The 26,112-nt window shown below is 34.8% G+C and overlaps 4 protein-coding genes across 8 annotated transcripts; 2 read left to right on the top strand and 2 right to left on the bottom strand.

The window, feature by feature from the left end:
• Positions 1-145: 145 nt before the first annotated feature.
• Positions 146-4,759, bottom strand: LOC111452207 (protein tesmin/TSO1-like CXC 2). Its single transcript, XM_023092808.1, has 10 exons — positions 4,432-4,759; positions 3,482-3,642; positions 2,641-3,373; positions 1,823-2,295; positions 1,640-1,717; positions 1,380-1,560; positions 1,207-1,302; positions 1,050-1,116; positions 784-946; positions 146-704 (listed from the first exon to the last, which is right to left on the bottom strand). Exons 1-10 carry the CDS (start codon positions 4,483-4,485, stop codon positions 356-358), a joined length of 2,355 nt encoding a protein of 784 aa, XP_022948576.1. The 5' UTR covers positions 4,486-4,759; the 3' UTR covers positions 146-355.
• Positions 4,760-11,798: 7,039 nt separating this feature from the next.
• On the top strand, positions 11,799-16,155 carry LOC111450656 (serine/threonine-protein kinase HT1-like). 3 transcript variants are annotated; one of them, XM_023090897.1, is made up of 7 exons: positions 11,799-12,351; positions 12,791-13,227; positions 13,360-13,481; positions 13,633-13,841; positions 13,916-14,090; positions 15,303-15,437; positions 15,639-16,155. In XM_023090897.1, the coding sequence occupies exons 2-7, from the start codon at positions 12,936-12,938 to the stop codon at positions 15,843-15,845; spliced, it is 1,140 nt and encodes a 379-aa protein (XP_022946665.1). In that variant the 5' UTR covers positions 11,799-12,351; positions 12,791-12,935; the 3' UTR covers positions 15,846-16,155. The 3 variants fall into 3 exon arrangements, with proteins under 3 accessions (XP_022946665.1, XP_022946656.1, XP_022946674.1); XM_023090888.1 differs by lacking the exon at positions 11,799-12,351 and adding an exon at positions 12,465-12,603; XM_023090906.1 differs by lacking the exon at positions 11,799-12,351 and adding an exon at positions 12,465-12,606.
• A 583-nt stretch (positions 16,156-16,738) lies between these two features.
• Positions 16,739-19,561, top strand: LOC111454012 (pentatricopeptide repeat-containing protein At3g22690). Its single transcript, XM_023095284.1, has 2 exons — positions 16,739-16,853; positions 16,888-19,561. The coding sequence occupies exon 2, from the start codon at positions 16,954-16,956 to the stop codon at positions 19,477-19,479; it is 2,526 nt and encodes an 841-aa protein (XP_022951052.1). The 5' UTR covers positions 16,739-16,853; positions 16,888-16,953; the 3' UTR covers positions 19,480-19,561.
• Positions 18,901-21,082, bottom strand: LOC111454021 (protein RDM1-like). 3 transcript variants are annotated; one of them, XR_002712349.1, is made up of 5 exons: positions 20,911-21,082; positions 20,319-20,493; positions 19,798-20,180; positions 19,119-19,224; positions 18,901-19,038 (listed from the first exon to the last, which is right to left on the bottom strand). XR_002712349.1 is itself a non-coding variant. In XM_023095302.1 (3 exons), exons 2-3 carry the CDS (start codon positions 20,473-20,475, stop codon positions 19,813-19,815), a joined length of 525 nt encoding a protein of 174 aa, XP_022951070.1. In that variant the 5' UTR covers positions 20,476-20,493; positions 20,911-21,082; the 3' UTR covers positions 19,506-19,812. The 3 variants fall into 3 exon arrangements, 1 of the variants encoding a protein (XP_022951070.1); XR_002712350.1 differs by having other exon boundaries at positions 19,119-19,207; XM_023095302.1 differs by lacking the exons at positions 18,901-19,038; positions 19,119-19,224 and having other exon boundaries at positions 19,506-20,180.
• Between the last annotated feature and the right edge of the window lie 5,030 nt (positions 21,083-26,112).

The following is a 26,112-nucleotide window of genomic DNA, read 5'->3' as shown; positions in this document are numbered from 1 at the left end:
GTTCTAGCATACAAAAGGACAATGGCCTATCTCTCACCCATGTGCCTGATTCATATGGGTTGGGCCAATGGGCTAAGGAGCAAGGGGGTAGGCCTTTGGTTTCTAAGACATGGCTGTCATCAACTATGAAGAGAAGAGAGGTTGCAAAGAAGCAAACTAATGAAGGATCTATATAAATCAACAGTCCAACCATCATTTCTACAGGTACAAGCTTAGGGAAACTAATATTTTACATGATAAGTTGGAGGTATTGGGCGTACGGACACTACTTTTATTATACAGAGCACTACTGAGCAACATACTTTTCAACTAATTGACAAATTGAAGCAGACTTTGCTCGGAAGACTCACCATGTTCAGTGTTGAGGGGTGAGAGAAGGGAAAGAAGGAATCGACTGCAATATCAACTTCCGGCCCGTTCGTGGTAATGGCGATAACCCGAAGTCGCTCTGAGGAGGAGATATCCTCTTACTGTTGGGGGAGCCAGTCTTCACGCCTGCACCAGGAGAGCAATTGCCACAAAGAATATCGGGCATTTCATCTTCCATACCAGGAAGAGTATTTTTCCCTGGATCTGGTTGAGATTGGAGAATGTTCGGCTTTTCGAGCTTGTTGCCAGTGTAAAATCCAGACGAGGATCCGACGTTGAGAAATGAAGAACGCAGCGGTTTGCTCCTTGAGGAGAAGGGTAGAGGAACCAATTGCCTGTTGATGTAGATTGTCAATATCCCAACAACAATGAATATAAACATTAATGTTTAAGATGAAATTTTCAGAGATCCACCTGCAGTGCTGTAATGGTGTTGAGGGAATTGCAGAACCTGGGTTCTGTTCTTCATTATTCGGAATTTCAGGGCCGTGCAAAGCTTTGTCGTCCATCGCACTCGCTTGGTTTGTTTCTGGTTCTTCTTCTTCTTGTTCAGTTTCTAATCCTAATAAAGAAGACCCTGAAACAAAAACAAATTTACTATGAAGGAAAATAGTGAAAGGAACAGATGAACAATCAAGAGACCACGGAACCAATGCTGTGAAATCGCTCGTAAAACTCACCGTCCTTTCTTCCAAATGCATTTTTACACCCCTCACATCTGCAACTGATGGAGCATCCAACACCGCCCTGTTATAAAGACGAACGGTTTAAATAAGATCCCACGGATGGAAAAGAAGAACAAAACTAATAAACACATGATTTTCCAAGGGGGAAAACCTGATAGCATTCACAGTATTTCTTGAGGCAACTTGACTTCTTGCAATTGCATCCTCTTTTATGCCGTGCAGACGCCGGGGTTTTGTTAGATTCATCCTGAACGAAACAAATTTCTCAAGTTATCAGCTCGTAGTCGGACACTACAGAGAAAAATCTAGACAGAGATTCCATACCCCTGGCTCAGGAAGAGAGTCCGAGTTCCTGATCACTTTGGGAGCAAATGCAAGTGGATTGCGAGATTCAATCTGTTTGCGAGTTGCAAGAACGGTATCTTCATGTATAGGTTTGTTAAAGCAATCTTGACACGAGCATGGCTCGATACAGTAAACACCCGCAGCAAAGCATTCACAGTAACTGCACAAAGAGTACAAAAGGTCAAATACTAATTACGAAGCCAACTGATTCAGTCAAACTGTTGGGAGTTGGAACTCACAGTTTTAAACACTTCGACTTTTTACAATTACAGCGTTTGCACGACGACTCAGTTTCTCCAGCATGTTCCAACCGACGCCTGCAAAACCATTTGACAAAGTTTTAGATAACAAGGCGATGCAGCTAAACATCGAAGTTATATACTGTGACGCATTGGCCATTTCATTCAGAGAAGTTTACTTGCCTCTTCTTTTTGGGACTATTTTGATTGAAGTCCTCCGCAAGCACATAAGCGGATGCCCTCACAGCATCTTCCTCGTTATGAACCCCATTCTCTGAAGGGTCCATATCCCTTTCGGTAACGACCGAAGTTAAGCGAGGATCCAGGCCAGTTGAGGGAGAGTGACATGAAGCACTCGAATTTGGCAAATTCAGCTGCCTCTCGGACGAAAACTTCTCTTGATTGAGAGTTTTGGCATCCTTTGACGCTGTTGCCAAAGCATTTAAGTGTAAACCTATTCCAGTTAAAATGCATCGAGTTGCAACACCACCGGATTTATAAGGGACTAGCTGTTTATCGACGGATGGCATCTTCTCTTCTGGATGTGTCGACACAGAACCACTAGTTGAACCATCTTCTAAGTTTTTTCTTCGACTGACTGCTGCCTCGAAGTCCAGACAGCGCCTCCGCATACCCCGATACAAATTAGACACTGGCTGTAAGCAAACAAACAAACCCCAACTAGTATTATTAAATAATCAAAACAAGCTACATTATATATTAGCTAAAACAAAAGGGATCACAATGTATGGTGAAACAGGCTCTATATGAAACATTACACAAAACGTAACCAGATGAATTTAAATTAGACGTGTTCATAACATTCTGACTTAAAAATTGGTGTAATAAAAACATTGATAAGTTACATTTTTGAACAAAATGTTATCCTTCTCAATTACATTGCCCATTATTTCCTTTGTAGTTCTGACATGCAAGATGCAAAAAGTCGAACGGTAGCATTTGCATAAAAAGTTCATAGGGAGACAATTAAGCATCGATACCTTACAATCATCGGTAATATATCTAGCCACCTCATCATCTGTTATTTCCCTACTCATAGAGTTACTTGAGTTTGGAAAAGAAAGGCTATCTATTGCTCGGTCCATATCTTTTAGCTCATGAGCCTCTCCAGCTTGAGATGACAAAAACTCAATTTCCTGCTGTCCACCACTAGATTCTATTGGATCAGCAATTCTCATTTTCGACAGATTGGTATTGTCGTTTTCCATGATTTGAGACAAGGTACTTGAAGTAAACCCTGTCACAAGGTCTAATGGTTTCTGAACTAGTCTGATAGCCTCTGAACCGTTGGGGGAGCTGAATATCAAAAGATCAGAGCCTTCAGTAATTAAGCTTTCCCAATCATAACCGGTCGCCTCTCTTTCTTCAGTGAGGCTTACGACTTGCTTATTCGCTTCAGCTTCAGCTGATCCATTTCCTGATTTGTTGTGAACATAGGGTTCAATTAAAGCTGGATCTTCACCTGATTCTGTAACACTATCTGGTAGCTTTTGGTCACAGTCTGGACGAGCCGAATCACTCTTCATAGCTTGTGGCTCCTCTTTAGTAGACAATGAGTGCACAGAAGGAAGCTCGGTTGAATCAGAGTTACCATCTGGTGCACTAGAGTTCCCCTGTAATTGAGACACACTCCCAGTAACACCTCCATTGGTGTCAACTTTATTCCCATTTTCAGAAGCGAAGTCCGGTTTCGATAGATCTGCAACACTGTGCCTAATGACAAATAAAACTTCAATTATATAATGAGAAAAAGTAGCTACATTTACATATCCTCGCAAGTAATTTGAAAAAAAGGCATCTTAAAAGAGGCCTGTATAGTACCTTCTTAAGAATCTAGATTCCTTGTATGAACTAACGTGTGGTGAAGTAAAAACCGACGGAAGGGAGGCAAAACTAAGAGAGTTGAATGTCTGCGTAGTATGTATAGACTTTACGGGTTGGATCGGTGATAGATTGTTGATGTAATTGAAGACAGGGGAATCCTGCACCAGCAATAACCCAGTAAAGACATGAAAAAATGAAGCATTTACAAGAATTAATGCATAAACACCCTTCCCCAAACACACACACACAAGAAAAAAGAACACCAAACCACGGCTCGAAGTCACCAAAGAGCCACCAATGTGAGCATAGTTCAACCGAGACCAAGAGGTTAGAGGTTCATATCCCCACCCCATACATTGTTGAACTAAAAAGAAAGTCTCCAAAGAGCCTCAAACGTCAGAAAACATTGTTTCTACACGTGAAGCCACAGGCCAGAAACAAGATACAGATCTGCTCCAAAGCTTGGTGCAGCACAACTAAGTTAAACACACCAAATTTCAAAGTAACAGTAACAAAGAACTCTAGCACAGCAACTAAACCATGGCCAATATGAAAGCAAATATTGCCCAAATTGGAGATCTGGGGCTCAAATACACGAAGCTCAAGGAAGCCAGTCCTCCCAAAACCATCAGACCACGAACAAACGTCAAATTCATCGAATTAAAGACGTAGAAAACACTAGTTTGAGTAAAAACCAACCAAAACCCACAAAGACAACAGATCAAGGAATTCACAAGACAAATCCAGACCATGCAGCCAACACATCCACAAGAGCATAAATGGGATCGGCCAATTAAGGGTCCAGAAGTCAACGAAGCCAAAATCAAAGAACATGCACAAGAACAGCAAACCAATCCCAACCCAGATAACAAAAACTCCCAAAGTAAAGAAAAAAACAATCAAACAGCAAAAGGGTCAGCCCCATCTGAAATGCAAAGCAGCAGCACCTCAAATTTAGAGACAGAAGTAGTGGCGATCTGTTTCCTCTCCGGAGTATCCATGTCGGCGAGCTAAATGGATTCCTCCACCAGCATACCTCAAAGAGACCACTCAAAAGAAGAAGAAAAAACACACAACACTCGCAATCAAAGCAAGCTAGCTAACCACTTCCATTCTTCTGACTTCCCTTTCTCTGAAGTTTCCCCCTCTCTTAAACCTAGTTTTCTTTCTACTTAGAAAAAATGGGGTCTCCCAGATGAGATTCAAAGGAGCGGGAAGGCGGGATAGTAGATTTTCTCGTGGGGATAACCCGGACCCTACAACAAAGTCCCACCACAATCTCCCACACTCACCTCTTCACAGCTGTCGATGTGTTAATACAAAAACATGTGCCCCCTCTCTACCTTTTCACAGTAAAATTTTCGTTTTTTTTTTCTTTTCTCTTTTTCTTTTACATAATACAAAACTATTTATTAAAAAAAAAAAAGTAACGCTGAATATGATTTGCTTTTTGGGTCTTGATTTTCTTGCCTCAACCCTTTTATTTTTTTTCTTTTAGTCCTTCAATCTCTTTCCACTGCCATTGAGTGGATTCAGATTTTCTGTGTTTTTCTAATGTTTCTAAAGCTACTATGATTATTTGTGGTTGAAGAAAAGTATATAATTTTCATATCATTTTATCACCGATGGAATTAAAACTTAATCTTAAAGGGTTTTTTTTAGGCTCTAAGGCCAAATTGACTAAGATTCTATATTAATATTGCATTGTTAACCGTAACATATTTTAAGATCGATAGAAATTAATTATATTTTGTCTGATTTTCTTCTTTTTGAAAAATGTTTCCATTTTGTAAAGTTAAATAAAATGGTTTGAAAATGGAAAAAAAAACTAGATTAATGGAAATACTATTTTTGTTATTATTTTTTTTTTTTTACTAGTTTAGATTTTTGGATAATGTTTTTCTTATTTATAAATTGTATTGTTTTTGGAATTTAAAATAATTAATTATATTCTTCCATTTTGTTATGTATTTTTTAAAGTATGGTTATTTTTCTTTCTATATTATAATTATAATTTATAATCAAGTGCATTGTTTATTATTTATAAGGTAAAATAAAAAAAAAATTACGAGAAATTTCTATTTTATTAATAACAATGTACACGTCAATGTTTTTACTATCCTATTCTGGTGAATATTTTCGATTACCATCCCAATTAATTTTTATTTTTATTAATTATTTTTTAATTAAATTCGATAAATGTATTAGGGTTTTAAAACTAATATGTATTTATTATAAACTTAAAAATGGTAAAAAGGCAATAAAAACAAAAACAATAAAGTAAAAAGGGTAATTTAATAAGTTTTTGAGTAAAAATGGTTATTATTATTATTATTATTTTAATATTTTGGGAATAAAAACTATAAAACTAAATTTATATTCAAAAGCATATAATATAACCGCAAGTTTTATATTCCCAAATTTAATAAATTATAAAGAAAAAAAAACATCTCTCTTAAATATTTTAAATGCAAATAAATGTGAGAATGAATGAGTAATTAGTATTTTATTTATTTCAAAGAAAAAGATAAATTTTGGTACTTCTATATTGGGTCAGTGACAGTAAAAAGTAAGATTAAAAACTGACATTTGTCCTAGGTGGAATTTAATTTATAAATATACGGTACCAGTTTTAAAGTTTAATTTTAATAAAATTAAAATGGGTTTTAAATGGGGTGAAGGGCGGGAATGAGGGAATGACGTAATAGTTACTCTACATTGATGGGCATTGAATCTTCGGTGGACATGAGCTTTTTGTGATTGAACGGTCAAACCCCACGCGCCTCTCACGTGCCATACCCCACCCTCTTTTTCCTTTACAATTTTATTTATTTTTTTAATTGATTGAATTTTAAAATTATAAAAGAAATTTTTAATTTATTTTTTATTTCATTTTATTGATTAATATAGATAAACAGTTAGAAAAATACAATAACATTATTTTTTAAATTTTAATCGCTGTAAATAAAAATATGCATAATTATAATTTAATTATCTTAGAAAATATAAGCATATTTTTAAATTGGTTAAAATATTAAATTTTAATTTTTTTTAATCACTTTAATCAATTGACTGATTTTTTACAAATATTTGTTTAATTATTAAAAAAAACTTCTTTTTAATATATATATATATATATCTATATAATGAGTATTTCTTTAATTAACCCAATAATTAACAAACTTCCTTTGATTTTAATGCAATGTTGGTCTAAAATTAGTAATCCATTTGCATATTTAATTAATGCTAAGTCTCAATGTCGCATTTATTACATATAAGTTTTAAAAATCATAAATAAATAATTTCCTTAAAAAAAATAAAAATGCAATTAATTAATCAATTTTTGGTTGATAATAAACTTCAAAAAAAACTTGATTAAACGCAATTAATTAATTAACTTAACAAAAAAAAAACGTACATAATACACTGTGCCTTGTTAATTGTTATAATTAAGAACTTTATAAGCTTGACCTGTTTTTATCTAGTAATATGTTTTGTCTTAAATATTACTTTTATGTCAGAATCTTATTAATTCATGTCTTATTCGACTAATTTATTAATATATATATATATATACCGAAGATAAATGATAGAAGAATATATTTATATTTAGATTTATAAGTATGAGAATCAAAATGGAAAATGTAGTTCTTTAATGCTTAAATCCTATTTATAGAGTTATTTAAGAGTTTGCTTGAATCTATTGTACTTGAAAAGTTCCACAATTCACATAAAATTCTTTAAATAGCTCTATTTTGTGTGTTTTTTATTTTAAAGTTTATAAAATAGGGTTATTTGATTTTTAGTTTTTTTTTTAAATCAGCTAGAGTTTCACTATTTTAATATTTTTATCTATATTTTTAAAATAAATAAGCCAAATTTGAAATATATATATAATTCTTAAAATTTGTTTTTTTTTAATTTGATTAATAATTCAAACGTTTCCTTAATAAAATAAAAAATCATTATAAACAAATTGAGAGAAAACCATCCAAATTAAAGAAAATCAAATAGATTTCAAATAAAACTTAATTTATTTAGTAATTTAGTCTAATTTATTTAGAATTTTAATAACTCAATTAAAATAATTAAATTTATCTATGTGAACGTTTCAAATCATTGTAAAACAGTCTATTAACTCTAACAAGATTTTTAATAATCATTAAATAATTTTTAAAATAAAAAATTAAAAAAGTGATAAAATAGGTCAAATGTTATTAAAAATATATTTATACATAAAATTAAAATTACAGACATATTAAGAATAAGTTGAATTTTACTTTAAAAATAAAATAAAAATCCACTTAATTATTAAAATATATATTTTTAACTAAAAAGTTAAAAATTGAACATTTAAATATTTATATAAATATACGCACTTGAGGAAGACAATGACATTTTAAGACCATAATGTTTTATTAATATACAAAAATCCCCAATATTCCTGCATATTACAAGCATAGACGACCGTCATGTTTGTGGCGTGCGTGACAAAGACACAGTGGCAACAAGACACGTCAGTGTCGTTTTCTGGTGCCGCGCTGGCAGGGCGCGTATAAAAATTGTCTGCTTTATTGGTTAGGTGCGTGGTCCATTTCCATTGCCTTACACACGCCGGTCACTTTTTTTTTTTTTTTTTTTATATTTTTTTTTACCATATTATAATAATTCGACTAATTCAGACTATGAAGTTCAAATCATAAATATTGGATTGGGTTAGATTTTTTTCACGGTTTAGATTGAGTTAAATTTTTTTAAAAATTGAAAAGTTTAAGTTTTTTCCCGACCAACCTGAAAATAAATTCATAATTCAACCCTTGTGAAAATTATAAATATTTCCTCTTGAAAAAGGGGTGCCTTTGAGAACGCAGACACAGGTAGTGCATGATCGTCGTCAGCTTGTGCTGTAAAATGTTGGGTTAAGTCTTGCAATGAGCCCAACCCTCGTTGCCAATTGTTGAGGTTGGAACCTAGAGTAGAGGATGATGTCAAGTCATCATGCCCCTTACGCCCTAGGCGACACACGTGCTACAATAGTCGGGACAAAGGGTCGTGATCCTGCGAAGGTAAGCTAACTCAAAAAACTCATCTTCAATGAAATTGTTAATAAGTTTGTAACTGATATTAGTGATGTATTATGAGTTGTGAATGTTTTATTAACGTGAAATTTATATGTATATTATAGAAATAAGTTTAAATGATTAAAATTGAAGTAAAGTAGGAGACCAAAGTTGAAGATGAACCAAAACCATTTTCCAAGTCGTCCTTTCCAAACCTTTTAGGGAGTAGAAATGATAGTGTCGAGTGCATGTGGAAATAAAGCATGCATCCCATAATTATACATAGATTCGGTGGCAGAGCAGGAGAACCACCTTGTCTTTTTATTATTATTATTATTTATTCCATTTCTAAATTTTTCAATTTTGTATTACATAACTTATTAACCAACCAAATTTAAAAAATTAAAATAAATTAAGGCCAAAATTGTCAGAGAGAGTTTAATAGTAGAATTGACCAACAAAATAGGTGGGAACCAAACACCTAACCAAATTCGGCCAAATGCAAAATGAGTGGAACATAAAAAAAATACGTTGTTTTAATTATTGGAAGTATGTTTTATATTCTGTCTTCGTCCTTCTTGTCTTGCTGTTCTAATGTTCGTGATGCACGAGAACTGTTTGTTGCCCTTTACTTGTTTAGTGGCATTTGTGAACGGTCGTACAAGTTCATTTGTTTACGACCCTTCTTTTATTCATTAATATCCTAGTAATCTTTTGAGCGAATATCTCTCGTGTTTTGGTTAATCAATTGTACCGACATAATCTTGAATGGGAGAAAATTAAAGAGGTGTATTGACTTTTTATGTTATTGGTTGGTAGGTTTTAGGTTTGGTTTAGGGGGCGGAGTGTTTGGAACATGAAAAGGAGGAAGTTCAACGGCTCCCACTGGGCACTGTTTGTGCTGTTTGTCGAAGAAAAGAGATGTGGATTGGAGTGAAGAAAGGGGAAAAAGACCCAAAAGAAGGAAGCTCAAAGTGTTTTTTTATATGTCCACTCTGACCCCATCAATAAAAAACCACCTCTTTCTTTTCTCAACTTGCCAAGTTTGGTGTTTTTTAAAAATGTCGTTGACCCGAGATGCTTACGAGGTGGGGTAAAATTAGGAACCCGTCCTTATCCCGAACAAATCTCTCCCCACTCCCTCATCTATTCTCCTCTATCTTGACTTCACATATTAAATAGATATCTCTAATATTGACATGGTATGCATTAAATAACAATGAATATCCATATTCATGTAGTATACCGTAAGTTTCCTCATATGCAACGTTTTAAATACCCATGTTCATAAGAGTAAATCGATTAATATATCATAATGCAAAAAAAGTGCTCAATGTAACTTCGTAAATAAATATGCAATAAAAGACAATGATATGTTTCTCGAATAACACTTTGTTTGTTACTTTTGGCATGAAATAAGAGAATCTAAGTTGATTAGCCCAATTTAGAATAAGAATATTGCATGCAATTCCAAATGGGAGGTGGACAAAAATAAAATGGTTTGAAATTTTGTAATTCATAATTAACTAATGAAATACTTAGGTGGTAGTTATAAAATGCAACAACAATATACAATGTAATTAAATAAAAAATAGAGTTGACTTAGGGTTTCTTTTCCTTCTTTCCGATAAGTTTAGGAAAGGTTGAACCAAACGTCTCTCGAGCTCATTGCCCATTTGTGTTTTGTCCATCTTGACTCAACTCGGTTTGAGGTGGCCTTTTGAGCATTTTGGCCTAATAACCTCTCTATTAGATCTAATTCAGTCTCGGAGTCATATATAATTTCAGCTTAAATCTATCTGGGTTTGGTCTAATTAAAATAAAGAAAAAAAAAAAAAAGCATAAAATTGTAATTTTGTTATTAAAAAACATATTTAACGTTAATTTTTGGAAAGTAAAACAATACGACATCTGACACGTGACTAAAAGAAAAAACTTTGGTGGGAACAATTGGGCTCAGCTGGACCCGGCCCAAATTTTGATTGATTCCTCGCTCCACTCAATTTCACGGTCCAACGCTCCACAATTTTTTATTTATTTTTTATTCACTTTCCGGAAAAAAAGAGAAAGAAAATAATGGTTTATTTAACTAAAATATTAATTATAATTAAAATATTTTAGTTATTTAATTGAAATTGTATGCTAAATAAATTATTTAAAATCAACTCTTCCGACTACTTTATAATGTCCCTATAATTTTTAATTTCGAAATATACGCAATCGACCGATAGGCTTTATTATTATTATTATTGCAAGGTCGTTGTCATCATATATATATATATAGATATATATAGTTCGAATTAAAATTTTAATTTAATTATTAAAATTAAAAAAATGAAAGTGACCTCCACAAATTTGACCATATTCATTTGATTTAATTGATTACCTTATGACATGGGTAAAGGAAACCAATGTTACCGGTACGGAAGGTAGCCGGTAGAGACAAGGAGGTCCGTACAATTATTAGATGCGTTGCATTTAGAGCGGCCTCTCAATGTCGGCCTCTTAATTTTCATTTCACTCGGTTTCTAAATGTCAAAATAAACCTTTTAGCTATTTTTACCTTTTCTTGCTATAAATATTCTTTTACTTTAATAAATAAAAAATAAAAATTATCCATAAAATAACGTTATAAAAATGATGATACTATTAAGTTTTAGATGATACACGTTTGTTTCAATAACGGTACATAAAGTTACACTGTTTTGACGAAAATGACCCTACGTAAACTACCGTCAAGACATGTCGCTATCCATTCAACTAAGGCAAAATAGTAATATTCTATTTGATGATCCAACACCCAACTTAACACCGTTCATAAAATTCAATTTATTTTAATATATTATCTCTGTTAGACAAAAAAAATAAAAAATAAAAAATAAAAAATCACTAATTTGAATAATTAGTAATTTTAGAGTTTTTTTTAACGAATTTAAATTTATAATTTTTTTAATTGAAAATACATGCTTGAATTTTAATAATTATACCTTTAAAATTTGAATCATAATTATATTTTGATTAAACTAGGAATAAAACGTGTAATGTGCCATTTTTTTTTTTTTTTTTATAATTATTCAAATTATGACCAAATATTAGAGGGCGTGTATTTTGCTAATTTAGAAGGGAAATTAATTATTTATTATTGTCGTTTTTAAACAAAAATGACTTATTTTCTATAAATGTTACTGTGTAATTATTATTATTATTATTATTATCATTGCTATTATTGTGGATGATCTGATTGGAGATGAATTGGGGTGAACAACGAGGAGAAATCTCGGTTCATCGTTTGATTCATACAGGTAATTTAGTTGAAAAATCGTAATACAATTCTTTTGCTAATTCCAATTTCTATACACATTTCGACAAATTTGTAAGGGTCAGTGTCGAATCCCTACTCTGTGATATAGCCAAACCCCCGCGCTTTCTATCCATCGTTCCCAAATTCCGAGGTGTTTCGATTCGAATTGCTGGTTCCTTTTGTTTTCACGAAATTTGGCTCACGATTTTTGATCGCCGTACGATTCTTTGTTCTTCCATTACCCTAATCGCGTCCGGTGATAGCGGCAATGGCGCTTCTTAGATTTTTCCTTCTACTTCGTCGGCTTCGTTTCCTTTGAATCCTAAAAGTATACCCGACTTTCCGCCTGTTTCATGGCTGTATTTCTTCATTCGCTGTGGTAGTCAACATTTACGGCCTCTTTCTTCAACTCGTTCGCTTTCTGGCGAGGGGTCTTTGGTGGGTCTGCGCTCGTGCTTCTTGTGGGGGCTCTTTTCCTTCTTCGGCGGGTCCGATTTTGCTGAGAGGTAAAGGAAATTACAATTATTGAATTGTCTTCTTTTAACTTTTTTCTTGTGTTTTTACCTATTTAGATTTCTGGTTCTTCGTATTGGCCTTTCGTTAGTCATAATTTGGGTCGTTTTCTGAAGGTTTTGAACCCAATTGTCAACTGGGGTTTTCCTGATAAGAGGAGTAGTCTTCTAGCTTTTCTATTCTGGCTATTATTGATTCTGAAAGGTTAATTATTATTATTTTGGGGGCATCGGTCAACATTGGAGGTAGTTCGTATTTTTATTGGGTGGTTGAGTTGGAAAGTTTGGTGTTCTTGGATTTTGATCAAACATTCTCTTTTTGAAAGATCAAACTGCCTGTTGTTTCGAGTTAAACTTTGTCGGTGAAGTAGATTCAAGTTTGGAGGAGTCTGAATTTGATCTTCTTTTGTTTTTTATTTTTACTTTTGCACAGGTTCATGGATTCTCTAGCATAATGGGAAGTATGAAAGATACCAAAATTCTGTGCAGTTCTTACTTTCCCAGGCCGTGTTCTTCACCCTGTTTGATTTCTCAGGTCTAAGATTGTTCTATTTGAGTTATCTGTCTGGATCTTAGCAATGGATTCGAAAGGAAATGAGGATAAATCGCTGAACTCGAAGGATGCTAGTATTGGAAGCATTAGCAGCAAAGATATGATATTTAGAGCAGATAAGATCGATTTGAAAAACCTGGATATGCAGCTGGAAAAGCACTTGAGCCGTGTTTGGTCGAAGAGCGTTGGCGTTGAGACACAAAAGCCTAAGGAGGAGTGGGAGATTGATTTGTCTAAACTCGATATTCGATATGTCGTCGCTCACGGGACTTACGGGACGGTGTTCAGGGGTACATATGACAATCAAGATGTCGCTGGTAAATGTCCTTTATGATTCATCTTGGAATTCTGTATGTGCAAGCTTCAAGCTGGGTGTTTATATTAACATAAACATCGTTTTAAATTCATCGATATCGAATTGTCGCTGAACTGTACTTTTCTTGTTACAGTGAAGCTATTGGACTGGGGGGAGGATGGTCTTGCCACATCTGCTGAAACTGCTGCTTTGCGTGCATCGTTTCAGCAAGAGGTTGCTGTCTGGCATAAGCTTGATCATCCTAATGTTACAAAAGTACGAACTTCTGCTTCAAGTTCTTATTGTGAATGCTTGATGTTCATACATGTGACAACTTTTTCACTATATTTTTCTGTATATGAAACTTTCTTTTCTTTTGCCTCTTTGACACTGTTTTCTTGTTCTTCGTTTTTGGAACTCTGGTCAGTTTGTTGGAGCTTCAATGGGAGCTACAAATCTTAAGATTCCTTCAAATGGCTCTTCGATGGATGGTCAAAATTCCCTTCCATCTAGAGCCTGCTGTGTTGTTGTTGAGTATCTTCCTGGTGGGACATTAAAACAATACTTGATAAGGAACAGGAAAAAGAAGCTTGCCTTTAAGGTTGTGATTCAAATAGCTTTGCATCTCTCCAGAGGGTAAGTCTCTTTCTCTCTGTTGATCAAGCCTTTGCTAGACAGTTTGCTGATATGGATTATAACCAATTTTACAGGCTTAGCTATCTACACTCCAAGAAGATTGTACACCGTGATGTCAAAACTGAAAATATGTTGTTAGATAGTCAAAGAACTCTCAAAATTGCTGATTTTGGTGTTGCCCGTGTCGAGGCTCAGAATCCAAGAGACATGACTGGGGAAACTGGTACTCTTGGATACATGGCCCCAGAGGTATCTTTCATTCTGTTCTTATTATATGTGATTATTAGGCGCTAGCTCTGTTGTTTTACTATGTGTCATAGCAATTAGCACCGCATGTGGATATTTTCAAATTTTAAATGTCCTTAATGTATTTGGAAGAAAGCCTACTGATTTTAAATGTTATATTCTTCTATATCAACCTTTGGACACCCAAAAATCTCTATATTTGGGTTTACTTACTTCTTGGTGGCTTGTTCCACCAACCTTACACGGTTATATTGTAACGGTCCAAACCCACCTCTAGCCGATATTGTCCTCTTTGGACTTTCTCTTTCGGGGTTCCCCTCAAGGTTTTTAAAACACGCCTACTAGGGAGAGGTTTCCACACCCTTATAAAGAATATTTCATTCTCCTCCTCAACCGATGTGAGATCTCACAATCCACCCCCTTTGGGGCCTAGCGTCCTCGCTGACACTCGTTCCCTTCTCCAATCAATGTGGGACCCCTCAATCTACTCTCCTTCGGGGCCCAACGTCCTTGCTAGCTCACCGCCTTGTGTCCACCCTCTTTGAGGCTTAGCCTCCTCACTGGCACATCGTCTGACGTCTGACTCTGATACCATTTGTAATGGCCCAAACCCACCGCTAGCAGATATTGTACTCTTGGCTTTCCCTTTCGGAATTCCCCTCAAGGTTTTTAAAACGTGTATGCTAGGGAGAGGTTTCCACATCTTTATAAAGAATGCTTCGTTCTCCTCTCCAACCGATGTGGGATCTCACAATCCACCCCCCTTTGGGGCCTAGCGTCTTTGCTGGCACTCGTTCCCTTCTACAATCGACGTGGGACTCCCAATCCACCTCCTTTGGGGCTCAACCTTCTCGCTGACACATCGCCTAGTGTCTGGCTCTGATACCATTTGTAATGGCCCAAACCCACCGCTAGCAGATATTATACTCTTTGGGCTGTCCCTTTTGGGCTTTCCCTCAAGGCTTCTACAACGTGTTTACTAGAAAGAGGTTTCCACACCCTTAAAAAAATGTTTCGTTCTCCTACCCAACCGATGTGGGATCTTACATATACATTCATCTTGAATGATTTTCGAATAATTTTAGTTAAGGTGTGTTTGCTCAAATATGTTCCGAGTTTTTGTGCAAAATGAATAATAATTGATAATAATCGTATCTTTATGTCTAGTTTCTGTATAGTAGGAACTCATAATGTCAATGTCTACTACCATTATAGGTTCTTGATGGGAAGCCGTACAATAGAAGATGTGATGTCTACAGCTTTGGCATCTGCTTATGGGAAATTTACTGTTGTGATATGCCATACCCCGATCTTAGTTTTGCTGATGTCTCATCTGCTGTTGTTCGACAGGTATGCTACTTTGCATTATAAGAAATCAAATGTCTCTTAAATTACGTGTTCGTTGCCATTCGTTTTATGTTCATACCGCATGTCAAAGGAGCAGCGTAGAACATGAAAACAATGTCTATACCAAACAACTCATAGTCTTGTTATGATCTCCATGTTTATTATGTATATAGTCTATGAAGAAGATCATTTTTGTTTTTCCAGAACCTACGACCTGATATCCCAAAGTGCTGTCCTAGTTCTCTGGCTAATGTGATGAAGAAATGCTGGGATGGCAACCCATCCAAACGCCCTGAAATGGATGAGGTTGTCAAAATGTTGGAAGCCATTGATACAAGTAAAGGAGGTGGGATGGTGTCTGATGACCAAGTCTCTAGGTGCTTCTGTTTCGGTTCGCCCCGCGGTCCGTGATTCGTTCATACTCTCATCAATTGAATGATGTAGAAATAAAGCAGAGTCAAAACTAGGTGGTTTTTGTTTACTTTTGCGCATTTGTGATGTGATAATATTTCCTTGTAGCTGCTGAAAACTGCTCTCTCATATTGTGACTGCAGTTACCAAGCTTTCTTTGCCTTCAGGACTTGTCAATGAAGCGTTCTCTTCCCAATAGTTTTTATTTATTCTTCTGAGAATCTGGTCGTGCTAAACTAGTATGGTGTAGATTGTATAGAACAAACACAGCCCAATTCATTTGTTTATTGAAGCATTAGTGTCCCAGGAATGATATTTTCTCTGTTAAGTTTCTGCTTCATCTCTATCTTATTCAAATTCAAAACTTAGGAAATAAAATGTTGCCTTAGGATTAGTAAATCCTACTTGATAAGCGAGCGTTTTGGACGAGGGTTCGACATATTAAACTAGCAACTCCTTTCCTAGCTTTTGTCCTATTAGCAGTAAGCTTTGCTCCCTCGTGTTCGATTGATTTCAAATTTTGATACCTGAAGACCATTCAAAGTTGAATGAGTGCTCCTATTAGTTATGACATTTGTTTGACATTTTAGCTAAGCATTCGGGGCATAAGGGCCTGCGTAGATGATTAACATGCTTTTTCGGTCTATATCTTCCCACCTATGACACATGAGCTTTCAAGAGCCGGGTACAGATCTAAACGATTTTCGATGTTGTCTTCCGTCTTTCAGCTTAGCGGAATCCAGAAAAAGACATACTTACCTACCAATTCTAAGTGGCAAGATCCATGGATTTAATTAAAAAGCTTAATATTGTAGAGGTAGAGATCGAACCAACCAACGAATGGGTACCTTACCTAATGAAATTTACTTAAACGCCCTCCTATATAACACTATATTTGGAAGCTATATAGTCGATGAATTTGAGATAAAATCCGAAACAGAGAAAACAAACAAAAGGTAGCTCCGTTGGGCGACCAATCTCGAAGTCCTTGAGCATGTGCGGCGAAATCGACTTGCTTGCAGTTGCTGCTGGGTTACAAGTGCTCTGAGTCAATTCTTCATCCAAAACAAAGTGGGTAGCTTCACAGTGCAACAACTGACACACCGTAATGGCGGCAAATCTTCATACAACCGTCTTTGTGACGCCGAGCTTTATCATACCCACCGCTCAGAATGACTCAAAGCATATCGCTTCCCTCCGTTTTCAAATTGGGTTGTTCCAAAATTGCAAAACCATGGATGAACTTCGACAATTGCACTGCTACGCGTCGAAGCAGGGTCTCATTCGTAAACAATCAACTGTAACTAAGTTGATTTCCACTTGCGTGGAAATGGGCACTTTAGAAAGCTTGGATTATGCTCGAAAGGTATTCGAGCTCTTCCAGGAAGACGACGAAGCAAATGTTACTGTTTTCATCTACAATTCGTTAATTAGGGGATACTCTGCTTCAGGGCTTTGTGATGAAGCTGTTTCATTGTACATTCAGATGATCGAGACTGGGTTTGTGCCAGACAACTTCACATTTCCATTTTTGTTAAGTGCGTGTGCAAAGACTGCTGCATTTTCAGGAGGGGTTCAACTCCATGGAGCTCTTATGAAGATTGGTTTGGAAGGAAATATGTTTGTTGCTAATTCTCTGATACATCTGTATGCAGAAGCAGGAGATTTTTCGTCTGCTCGGAAGGTGTTTGATGAAATGCCTGAGAGAAATGTTGTTTCATGGACCAGCCTGATTTGTGGTTATCCTAGGACAGATTCTTCCAGTGAGGCTGTGGCTTTGTTTTTCCAAATGATCGAGGCAGGCGTTAGACCCAATTCTGTCACAATGGTGTGTGTGATATCAGCTTGTGCCAAGTTGAAAGATCTTGAACTGGCCATGAAAATTCATGCTTATATCAAAGAGTCAGAAGTGGAGCTTAATACTCATATGGTGAATGCACTTGTGGATATGTACATGAAATGTGGAGAACCTGGTGCTGCTAGGCTACTATATAATGAATGTGTTGATAAGAATTTGGTTTTGTGTAACACGATCATGTCAAATTTGGCACGCCATGGCATGCCGATAGAGGTACTTGCTGTCTTGGTAGATATGTTTCAGGTAGATCTTCAACCGGATAGAGTTTCGTTGTTATCAGCAATCTCAGCATGTGGGCAGATAGGAGACTATCTACTTGGGAGGTGCTGCCATAATTTTGCTCTAAGAAATGGGTATGAAGGTTGGGATAACATTTGCAATGCAATGATTGACATGTATATGAAGTGTGGAAAACAAGAAATGGCCTATAGAGTTTTCGACGGTATGTCAAATAAGACCATTGTGTCGTGGAACTCATTACTTGTTAGTTATGTTAGAAACAGAGATTTAGAGTCAACTAAGAAGATATTCAACGAGATGCCTGAAAAGGACATAGTATCTTGGAACACAATGGTTAGTTCTTTGGTTCAAGAGAGTATGTTCGAGGAAGCAATTGAACTCTTTCGAGAAATGCAAACAAAGAAAATAGAAGCAGACAGGGTGACGATGGTAGAAGTTGCATCTGCATGTGGATATCTAGGAGCTCTCGAACTCGCCAAATGGATATATGCATATATCATAAAGAACAATATCGACTGTGATATGTTGCTTGAGACAGCCTTAGTCGATATGTTTGCTAGGTGTGGTGACTCTTGTAGTGCGATGAAAGTGTTCGACAATATGGATAGAAAAGACGTCTCGGCATGGACAGCAGCCATTGGAGCAATGGCTGTGGATGGGAATGGAGAGAGAGCTATAGAACTTTATAGTGAGATGCTAAGACAAGGGGTGAAACCTGATCAAGTAGTTTTTGTAAACATATTAACAGCTTGTAGCCATGGTGGTTTTGTGGAACAAGGGCAGCACATATTCGAGTCAATGAAGCAACATGGAATCTCCCCACAGATTGTTCATTATGGTTGCATGGTTGATCTATTAGGCCGTGCAGGCAATTTAGAAGAAGCTCTTAACATTATAAAGAGCATGTCAATGAAACCCAATGGAATTATATGGGGATCTCTATTGGCTGCGTGTCGTACTCATAAAAACGTCGAACTGGCTACATTTGCAGCTGAAAGGTTGGCAGAAACAGCTCCAGAAAGGACTGGGATTCATGTGCTTCTATCAAACATATATGCGTCGGCTGAACAGTGGGCTGATGTTGCTAATGTGAGGCTACATTTAAAGGGGAAAGGAGTTAGAAAAACGCCTGGTTCGAGCTCAATCGAAGTCGATGGAGTTATATATGAATTTACCTCGGGCGACAGATCACACCCAGAAACTTGTCTCATTGACATGATGTTGAAAGAAATCACCAACAGGCTTGGGGATGCTGGCTATGTTCCTGATTTAACCAATGTTCTGCTTGATGTAAACGAACAGGAGAAACAATATCTACTCAATCAGCATAGTGAAAAGCTGGCGATGGCTTACGGGCTTATAAGTACAAAAAAGCACCTGCCTATTCGTGTCATTAAGAATCTCCGAACGTGCTCAGACTGTCATGCATTTGCCAAATACGTTTCAAAAGTGTATGATAGGGAAATAACAATACGAGATAATAATCGGTTTCACTTCTTTCGACATGGGTCTTGTTCGTGTGGTGATTATTGGTAACATAATTCTCAGATAGGAAAGAATTGTAAAAGAAACTATGCATCTTCACTATTGATTTATATTCGATATCTGTGAAACTTAAGATTGCTTTTCTATCTGTAAGCTACAAAAGTAAATGCAATCAACTACTTCACAGACAGACACAACAATGGACAGAGGAAGAAATGGTAGAGCATGTTCTATGTCAGTTGATAAGAAACCTACACATTCAAGAGCAGTGTGACTAAAGAACTATGTTGTTTCTATTACGATTCACATTGTCAATGACAAGTTAGTCTACTAGAAATATGTTATAATCAGCACAGAACAGAACTTAACTGAGAGCAGCAGCTTTCATAGTTGGGGGAAAATGGAGTCAACATACACTTCGTGCATCGAGTCCGATAACCAGAGCTTAGCAACATGATGATGTGACGAGGTGCGCCGATGAATCTCTTCAACCAGCCATACGGTTGCTTCAGCTTTACTCGGATGAATTATGGTATCCAATGGCTTATATTCATCCACACTTCCGAATCTTAATTGATCCCACTGTTTGAGCTGAATGTTAGTCAGGTAATGCAAAGGCTGTTCATAAAGTTGCTTTATAGATTTGCCTAGTCCCATCCATGTTCTAAACGGTATAACAGATCCACGGTGTGCCGGGATCGGGATCTGTTTCATGTATTCTTGATACATTTCTGCCCTTTTAATCAACATGCCTGCATATCATTAGATGGCATTTCACAGAAGATCCTCTTTTCCAAAGCTTATGAATGTGAAAATTTAGATATAAAAACTAAATTTATCTCACGAAATACTTCAAATTGTTGGTCTAACAAAGACAAAGATCAAATTACCTTCAGATGTCATCTCCTTTGCAGGAATTTTGAAGTCGTCAATAGAGGGCTTGAACTCAAATCCATCGTTTTGTCCTCCTATTTCTGAATCAGAGGAAGAAGATTCACCTGATGATATAACATCTACCTGTTCATTCCACGGCATTGGCCTCTTCATTTTGTAAAGAAAGGAACTCTGGAGAAAAAATATCATGGTTACTGATAAATAACAGCTTTAAACTTTCATTCTCATGTTCATACCAAAACTCAATCACAGAATTGGAACTAATCACCGCATTGGACCATCACTATCTTACTATCACACATCTCCATTCGCAAAGAACACCTCGCACATGCAATTTATGAAGCAATGCACTCAGTTTCTGCTAAGGAACAACCTCAGATTATTACTACCCTCAATAGCCATCAATATTTAGGGCAATCTCTAAGAACTAATGAAACTCTATTACGACAACGCATCAAACAACGAAGCAACATTCTGGAAACTCCACACACAGGATGATATCCAATAACAATTGACATCTCAAACAAACAAAATGGAAGAACAGAGAGGGTAATGGATAAATGGGAAGTCAGAGTGATCATGAGGTACCTTCGTATTTTGAGAAAAAAGGGAGAGCTTCGAATCGTAAAGCCGAAACTCTTCTGCGATCTGGGTTTCGCCACGGATAATCAGCAGAGCTCAGCAACGAATCCAACGAGCTCGAAAACGTTGCAGAAGCTTTGGATGGAATGGCTTGCGCAGTATCAAACACCTTATGGTATTTTGAAGTGGGCAAAAGAACAAACACCTTGTGGGCATTCAAGAGGAGAATGTGTACATGAAATGTGAGCCCAGCTCGGAAGCCCGTCAATTTCAGGCCCAAAATCAAAGCCCATAACGAGTTATTTAATTAATTAATTAATTAATAATTATGGAAATTACAAAATTGCTTAATTTGGAAAAAAATAAAATGTCACAATGATTATGTTGGGAGTAGCATGCTTGTATGTTCGGCCCATTTTCATATGATTAGCGTGCGGGTGGAAAGGCTTTATTTGTTTACATTAATATTATCATTACTTCAATAAATATAAAATTAACTCCAAATTAATAAATAATTATGATGATGATGGAAGTTTGTAATTTTGCACGCCCAACACAACGCCCTGTTTGGCTGCAGGCCTCCAATTAGCCGAACCAATCCACCCAAAATGCTATGAACCACACGCCTCGTAATTGTGGAAGCGAAACATTTCTTACAAAAGTGTGCAAATCTTTTCTAATAAACGCGTTTTAAAATTTTGAAGAAAAACCCAGAAGGGAAAGTTTAAAGAAGACAATATTTGTTAGCGGTGGGGTCGGGCTGTTCAATGTTTGACTATACTTTTACATTGACTTTAAACACGAAAAAGATCATATCGTGAGTATATATGTGACACGCGAATAAATGAAAAAGCACATGAATGAATCGAGACCATATTTGAATGAGGGCGATTCTACCCATATCAACAAGGTGCATTTGCTCGAAACATTTCTATGTTATGTGGCATTTGAGGATAAAACATGTTGAAATAACTCATGTTGGTGACCCAACATGAGGATCATCCGCCCATAAATATTAATATTCTATGAGTAAAGTCGAGCAACAAAAGGTGGGCCGACCCACGATTTAAAAAAAACTCCAAATAAGCTCATTCACAGTTTAAAAACAAAAATATTATAAATTATTCAAACTAAACTACAAATTTAATTCACCCGAACACTCAATTTCAACCCGTTCACATAGCAAAACGATGCTCACGAAGAGAAATCGTTCGAAATAAAACAAAACCCAACTCATATTTGAGCCTTGGAACAATCCTAAGCCACCATTTTTGGAAAAAGAAGAAGATGAACAACAAATCAAAGCATGAGGTGTGGAGAATAGGGAGTAAATAGGCATTGACTATGAGACATAGAGGAGAAATATGAATGGTGGAGAAGAGAGGACAAAATCGGAAGAAACCACATATTTTGGTTATTAATTATCACATCAATATCTCACATTTATTCACCCATTTCAATCTCGCCTACGAATTTAGGTTAAATTACTATTTTAGTCTCGTGTTTAAATAATTAAATTAGTAAATATTTGAGTTTATGTCAAATAATTTTTTTAAATTTAGAATATGTATAATAAATCTATAAACGTTTACGTTTAGATTTTTAAATTTAAACGTTCTTGGACTTATTAGGTATACAATTAAAAGGTCTATTGTCGTATTAGAAATAAAATTCGTTGAAAAATTAAAGACCTATTATAATAAAATTTAAAGCATAGGAACTTAATAATTATGTGGACCATGCATCCAAACTTAGGTTAAAATTAAAATATAAACTTAAAACTATAGTCTAAAATAAAATTTTATAATTGTGGGTAGTCACATTTTCCAATGATTTAACGTGGGTAGATATATTCCTGGGCTTTATGAGTGATTTTGGGGTCCAAAAACACAAAATATTGATTGGAAGAGACAAATTCATTTTTACTTTTTGACTGTTTGAAAAAGAAGAGTATATTAATTTCTCATGTTCTTCTTTTTAATTCATAGTGGGGCCCACATATCTTAAGGTAACCATCTATTAAAATTTTTAAATCAAATATATAATTAGTCATTTAAAAAAATCATCAAAGAAATAAATGTATGCTTATAAGTTATTAAAATTTAAAATATTCCATAAAGGAAAGTTTAATATTGGCGGTGGTGGTGGTGGTGGCGGCGGCGGAGACGGAGGCGGTGGCGGCTCTCCGGCATTGATTGACTCGTGAATTGTCGATTTTGCCCCTGCTAAGATTCACTGGCACAGGCTTTGTGTGTGGTCAGGGAAACAAAAAGCAAAAGCGCCGGTCAAATCTTCTCTCTTATTCCTCTTTTATTTATTTATTTATTTTTTAATTTAAATTTACTTCCTTTTTATTTTTATCAATTATTATATTTACGTGGGATTAATATGCTGTTTTTTTTCCACGGAATTTATTTTTTGTAGATGAAATCTCAGCCGTTCATCAAAAGTAGCGCTGGGATCATCTGGATATTACTGAGTTGTAAAGGTATGTATGGATTCATTTGGATGTTTATTGAGTTGTAAAGGTATGTATGGATTCATGTGATTTAATAATCTTATATTATATTATATTATAAGCTTAGGTTATATGAGTTAAATTTGTGATACATGCAAAATTTGATTTAATCTTATTATATACTTAAATTGAAAAATAATGAAAAACAATTTTCTATTAAAATTTTTTAAAATATTAAAATAGTGAGATGTTCAAAATGATTTATTAATATTATTTTGATGAAGTTTTTTAAAAATTTTTTTTTTTGATATTAGAAATGTAATTTTAAAAAGTGAAAAGTTTAGTCCACAGCTTGAAATAAAATAAAAAATAATGATTAATTTATTTGTTTGATTTTCCACGTATAAAATTACTTTTCAAATCTTAACTAAAGTCAAAGAGAAAATATATATATATATATTTGAAACCCACTTTTTAAAATTTTAAAACTTTGACTATAATTTAAATAAATGTTTAATAAATCATTATAAACAATTATTTATTAAAAATTTGGGCTCCTTAAGTTTCTTTTTAGTTTCATGTTTCTCGTTTCTTTTTATTTAATAAAGAAAAATATGACCTTTTTTTTTTTTACTAATTGTTTATTAATTGTTCGCAAAATTTTTGTTTAATTAAAAACTTCAGATATGGAGCTTGATACTTAGATCTGGTAGACGTATATTTAGAGGATATTTCGTGAGATATATACGATAGATATTTGGTAAAAATTTGATAGAGATATATTTGTTAGATTCTCGTTTAAATCTTTGAAACAGTAAATTGAAACCATATATACCCGGTACTCTGAAAACCTATTTTTCTTCGTTTTCTTTATTCTATCTTGTTGTACGTACTTAAGTCTTGAATAATAAAACCTTTAGCCGACATTCCTCCTTGTATTTCTCTCTCCTGTTTTTTGTGTTTATCTTGATCGAGTGTGTGCGTTGTTGAGCGATCCTAACAACGGGTATCGATCCTAACAATTTTAACATGAAAATTAGTCTAGGAAAGAAAATATAAAAAGATTTTATGTTATATTTATTATGAAATTAAGAAAATATTTTAAACCAACCCGACCAAAATTCACTATCCAACTCTTTTATTTTCAGGTTGTATTCGATAGTTTGATTAGTTAGATTCTCGGGTCATATGAACGCCCTTATCCAAAACAACAGAAAACATGAACAAGAAAGACGAAAGTTGATTTTGTTCTATACATATATTAAAAACGTGTCTAAGACATGAATTACAGTTACCGAAAATTTATATTTATTATAAAAAATAAAAAATAAAAACACGAAAACGTCATCGAACGAGTCGCTATCCACTGCCCAACTAAAGTATATAGTGGAAAGAAAATTGAAATGGAAGGGAATCTTCCCCACCATGGATGAGATGAGGAGGAGGAGGATGGAAGGTTTTACAAAAACAAGGGGAAACATATAACCAAATTGTTTTATAGATGCTTTGAATTATTGGTTGAAAAGATGAGAGGAATGTAAGAAAGATGGGTTTCGTGGGGGCCCATTTGAATATCTTCAAACCTCATTCATTCCAAGATACTTCTTACCTTCCCTTTTTCTTTTTCCTTTTCAATTTCATTCAATCATGTTCGTGTTGAAGCTCGTTAGATCCCGTTCGATACTATATTTGATTTGTAGGACGTGTTTTTGTGTAGTGTAAGATTTGTCTCGAGATTACTGTTTCGAACGGTTAGATCAAAACTACAGTAAAAAAAACCCGTTTGATAACGTTATTTCTATATATGTTTTGAAAAACACGACCGCGAAACAATAAATTTAGTTTTGATACTAAGCCTTCGAAACAAAAAAAAAAACGAGAAATCTTTAATTATTTTTATAATCCATTCAAAATTGTTGTTAATAAATTAAAATAAAAACAAAAAATCTCTTTTTAGAATAGATGGCCAAACCACTGGTAAGATACCAAATCCACCTCATAATTTTAATTTACTCTTTTTTTCTCGCCTTTTTAATTTATTATTATTTTTTCTTAACATAGAAATATATATCAAAAGATGAAGTGTGATCGTATTTTTAACGGTTTGATTAAGTAAAAAGATTATACTTATTTTTTTAAATTGAATGATTAGATAATTAAATTAATAAAAGTGTTAAAATAAAAAATAAATAAATAAGTAAGAAAAAGAGTTGGGGAGGTAATAATTGGGGAGTTGAAATGGGACTAAGGTTGATTTTTCCAATAGGAAAAGCAAATTGTCATGAAAAATAGTGCACCAACAAATTGACAAAAATGGAACATATTTCAAATTGTAACCCCGGCCCTATTCAAGCCCCACTTTCTCTTTACTCTATTTTTCAATTCACTTTAATTTTTTCTATCCGTGTCGGTTAGGGAGATGTTTTTTCACCTATATAAATAGTATTTCGTTTTTCTCGAACGCGAGATTTCACATTAAGAATGAATATTAATCCTATTTGTTCTTAATTTTTTTTTTAATAATTATTAAAATAATAAAGTTTTTTCCAAAAAAATAATTATAAGTAATGAATTGGAATGCTCCGCCGTAGCCTCACTATATTTTGTCCATTTAAATAATACTTTATTTTAATTAAAAAAGCTTTTTATTTATTTATTTTTATTTTGTGAGCCAACCAATGATGAGGAGAGGGAAAAAGCCAAATGGAACCCATCACTGTCAAACTTGAAAAAAAAAAAAAAAAAAACGG

Source organism: Cucurbita moschata, unplaced genomic scaffold, assembly GCF_002738365.1.
Source record: "Cucurbita moschata cultivar Rifu unplaced genomic scaffold, Cmos_1.0 Cmo_Scf00001, whole genome shotgun sequence".
Taxonomy (NCBI): Eukaryota; Viridiplantae; Streptophyta; class Magnoliopsida; order Cucurbitales; family Cucurbitaceae; genus Cucurbita; species Cucurbita moschata.
The sequence above is the reverse complement of the archived record's forward strand: the minus strand, read 5'-3'. Positions and strand labels throughout refer to the sequence as shown.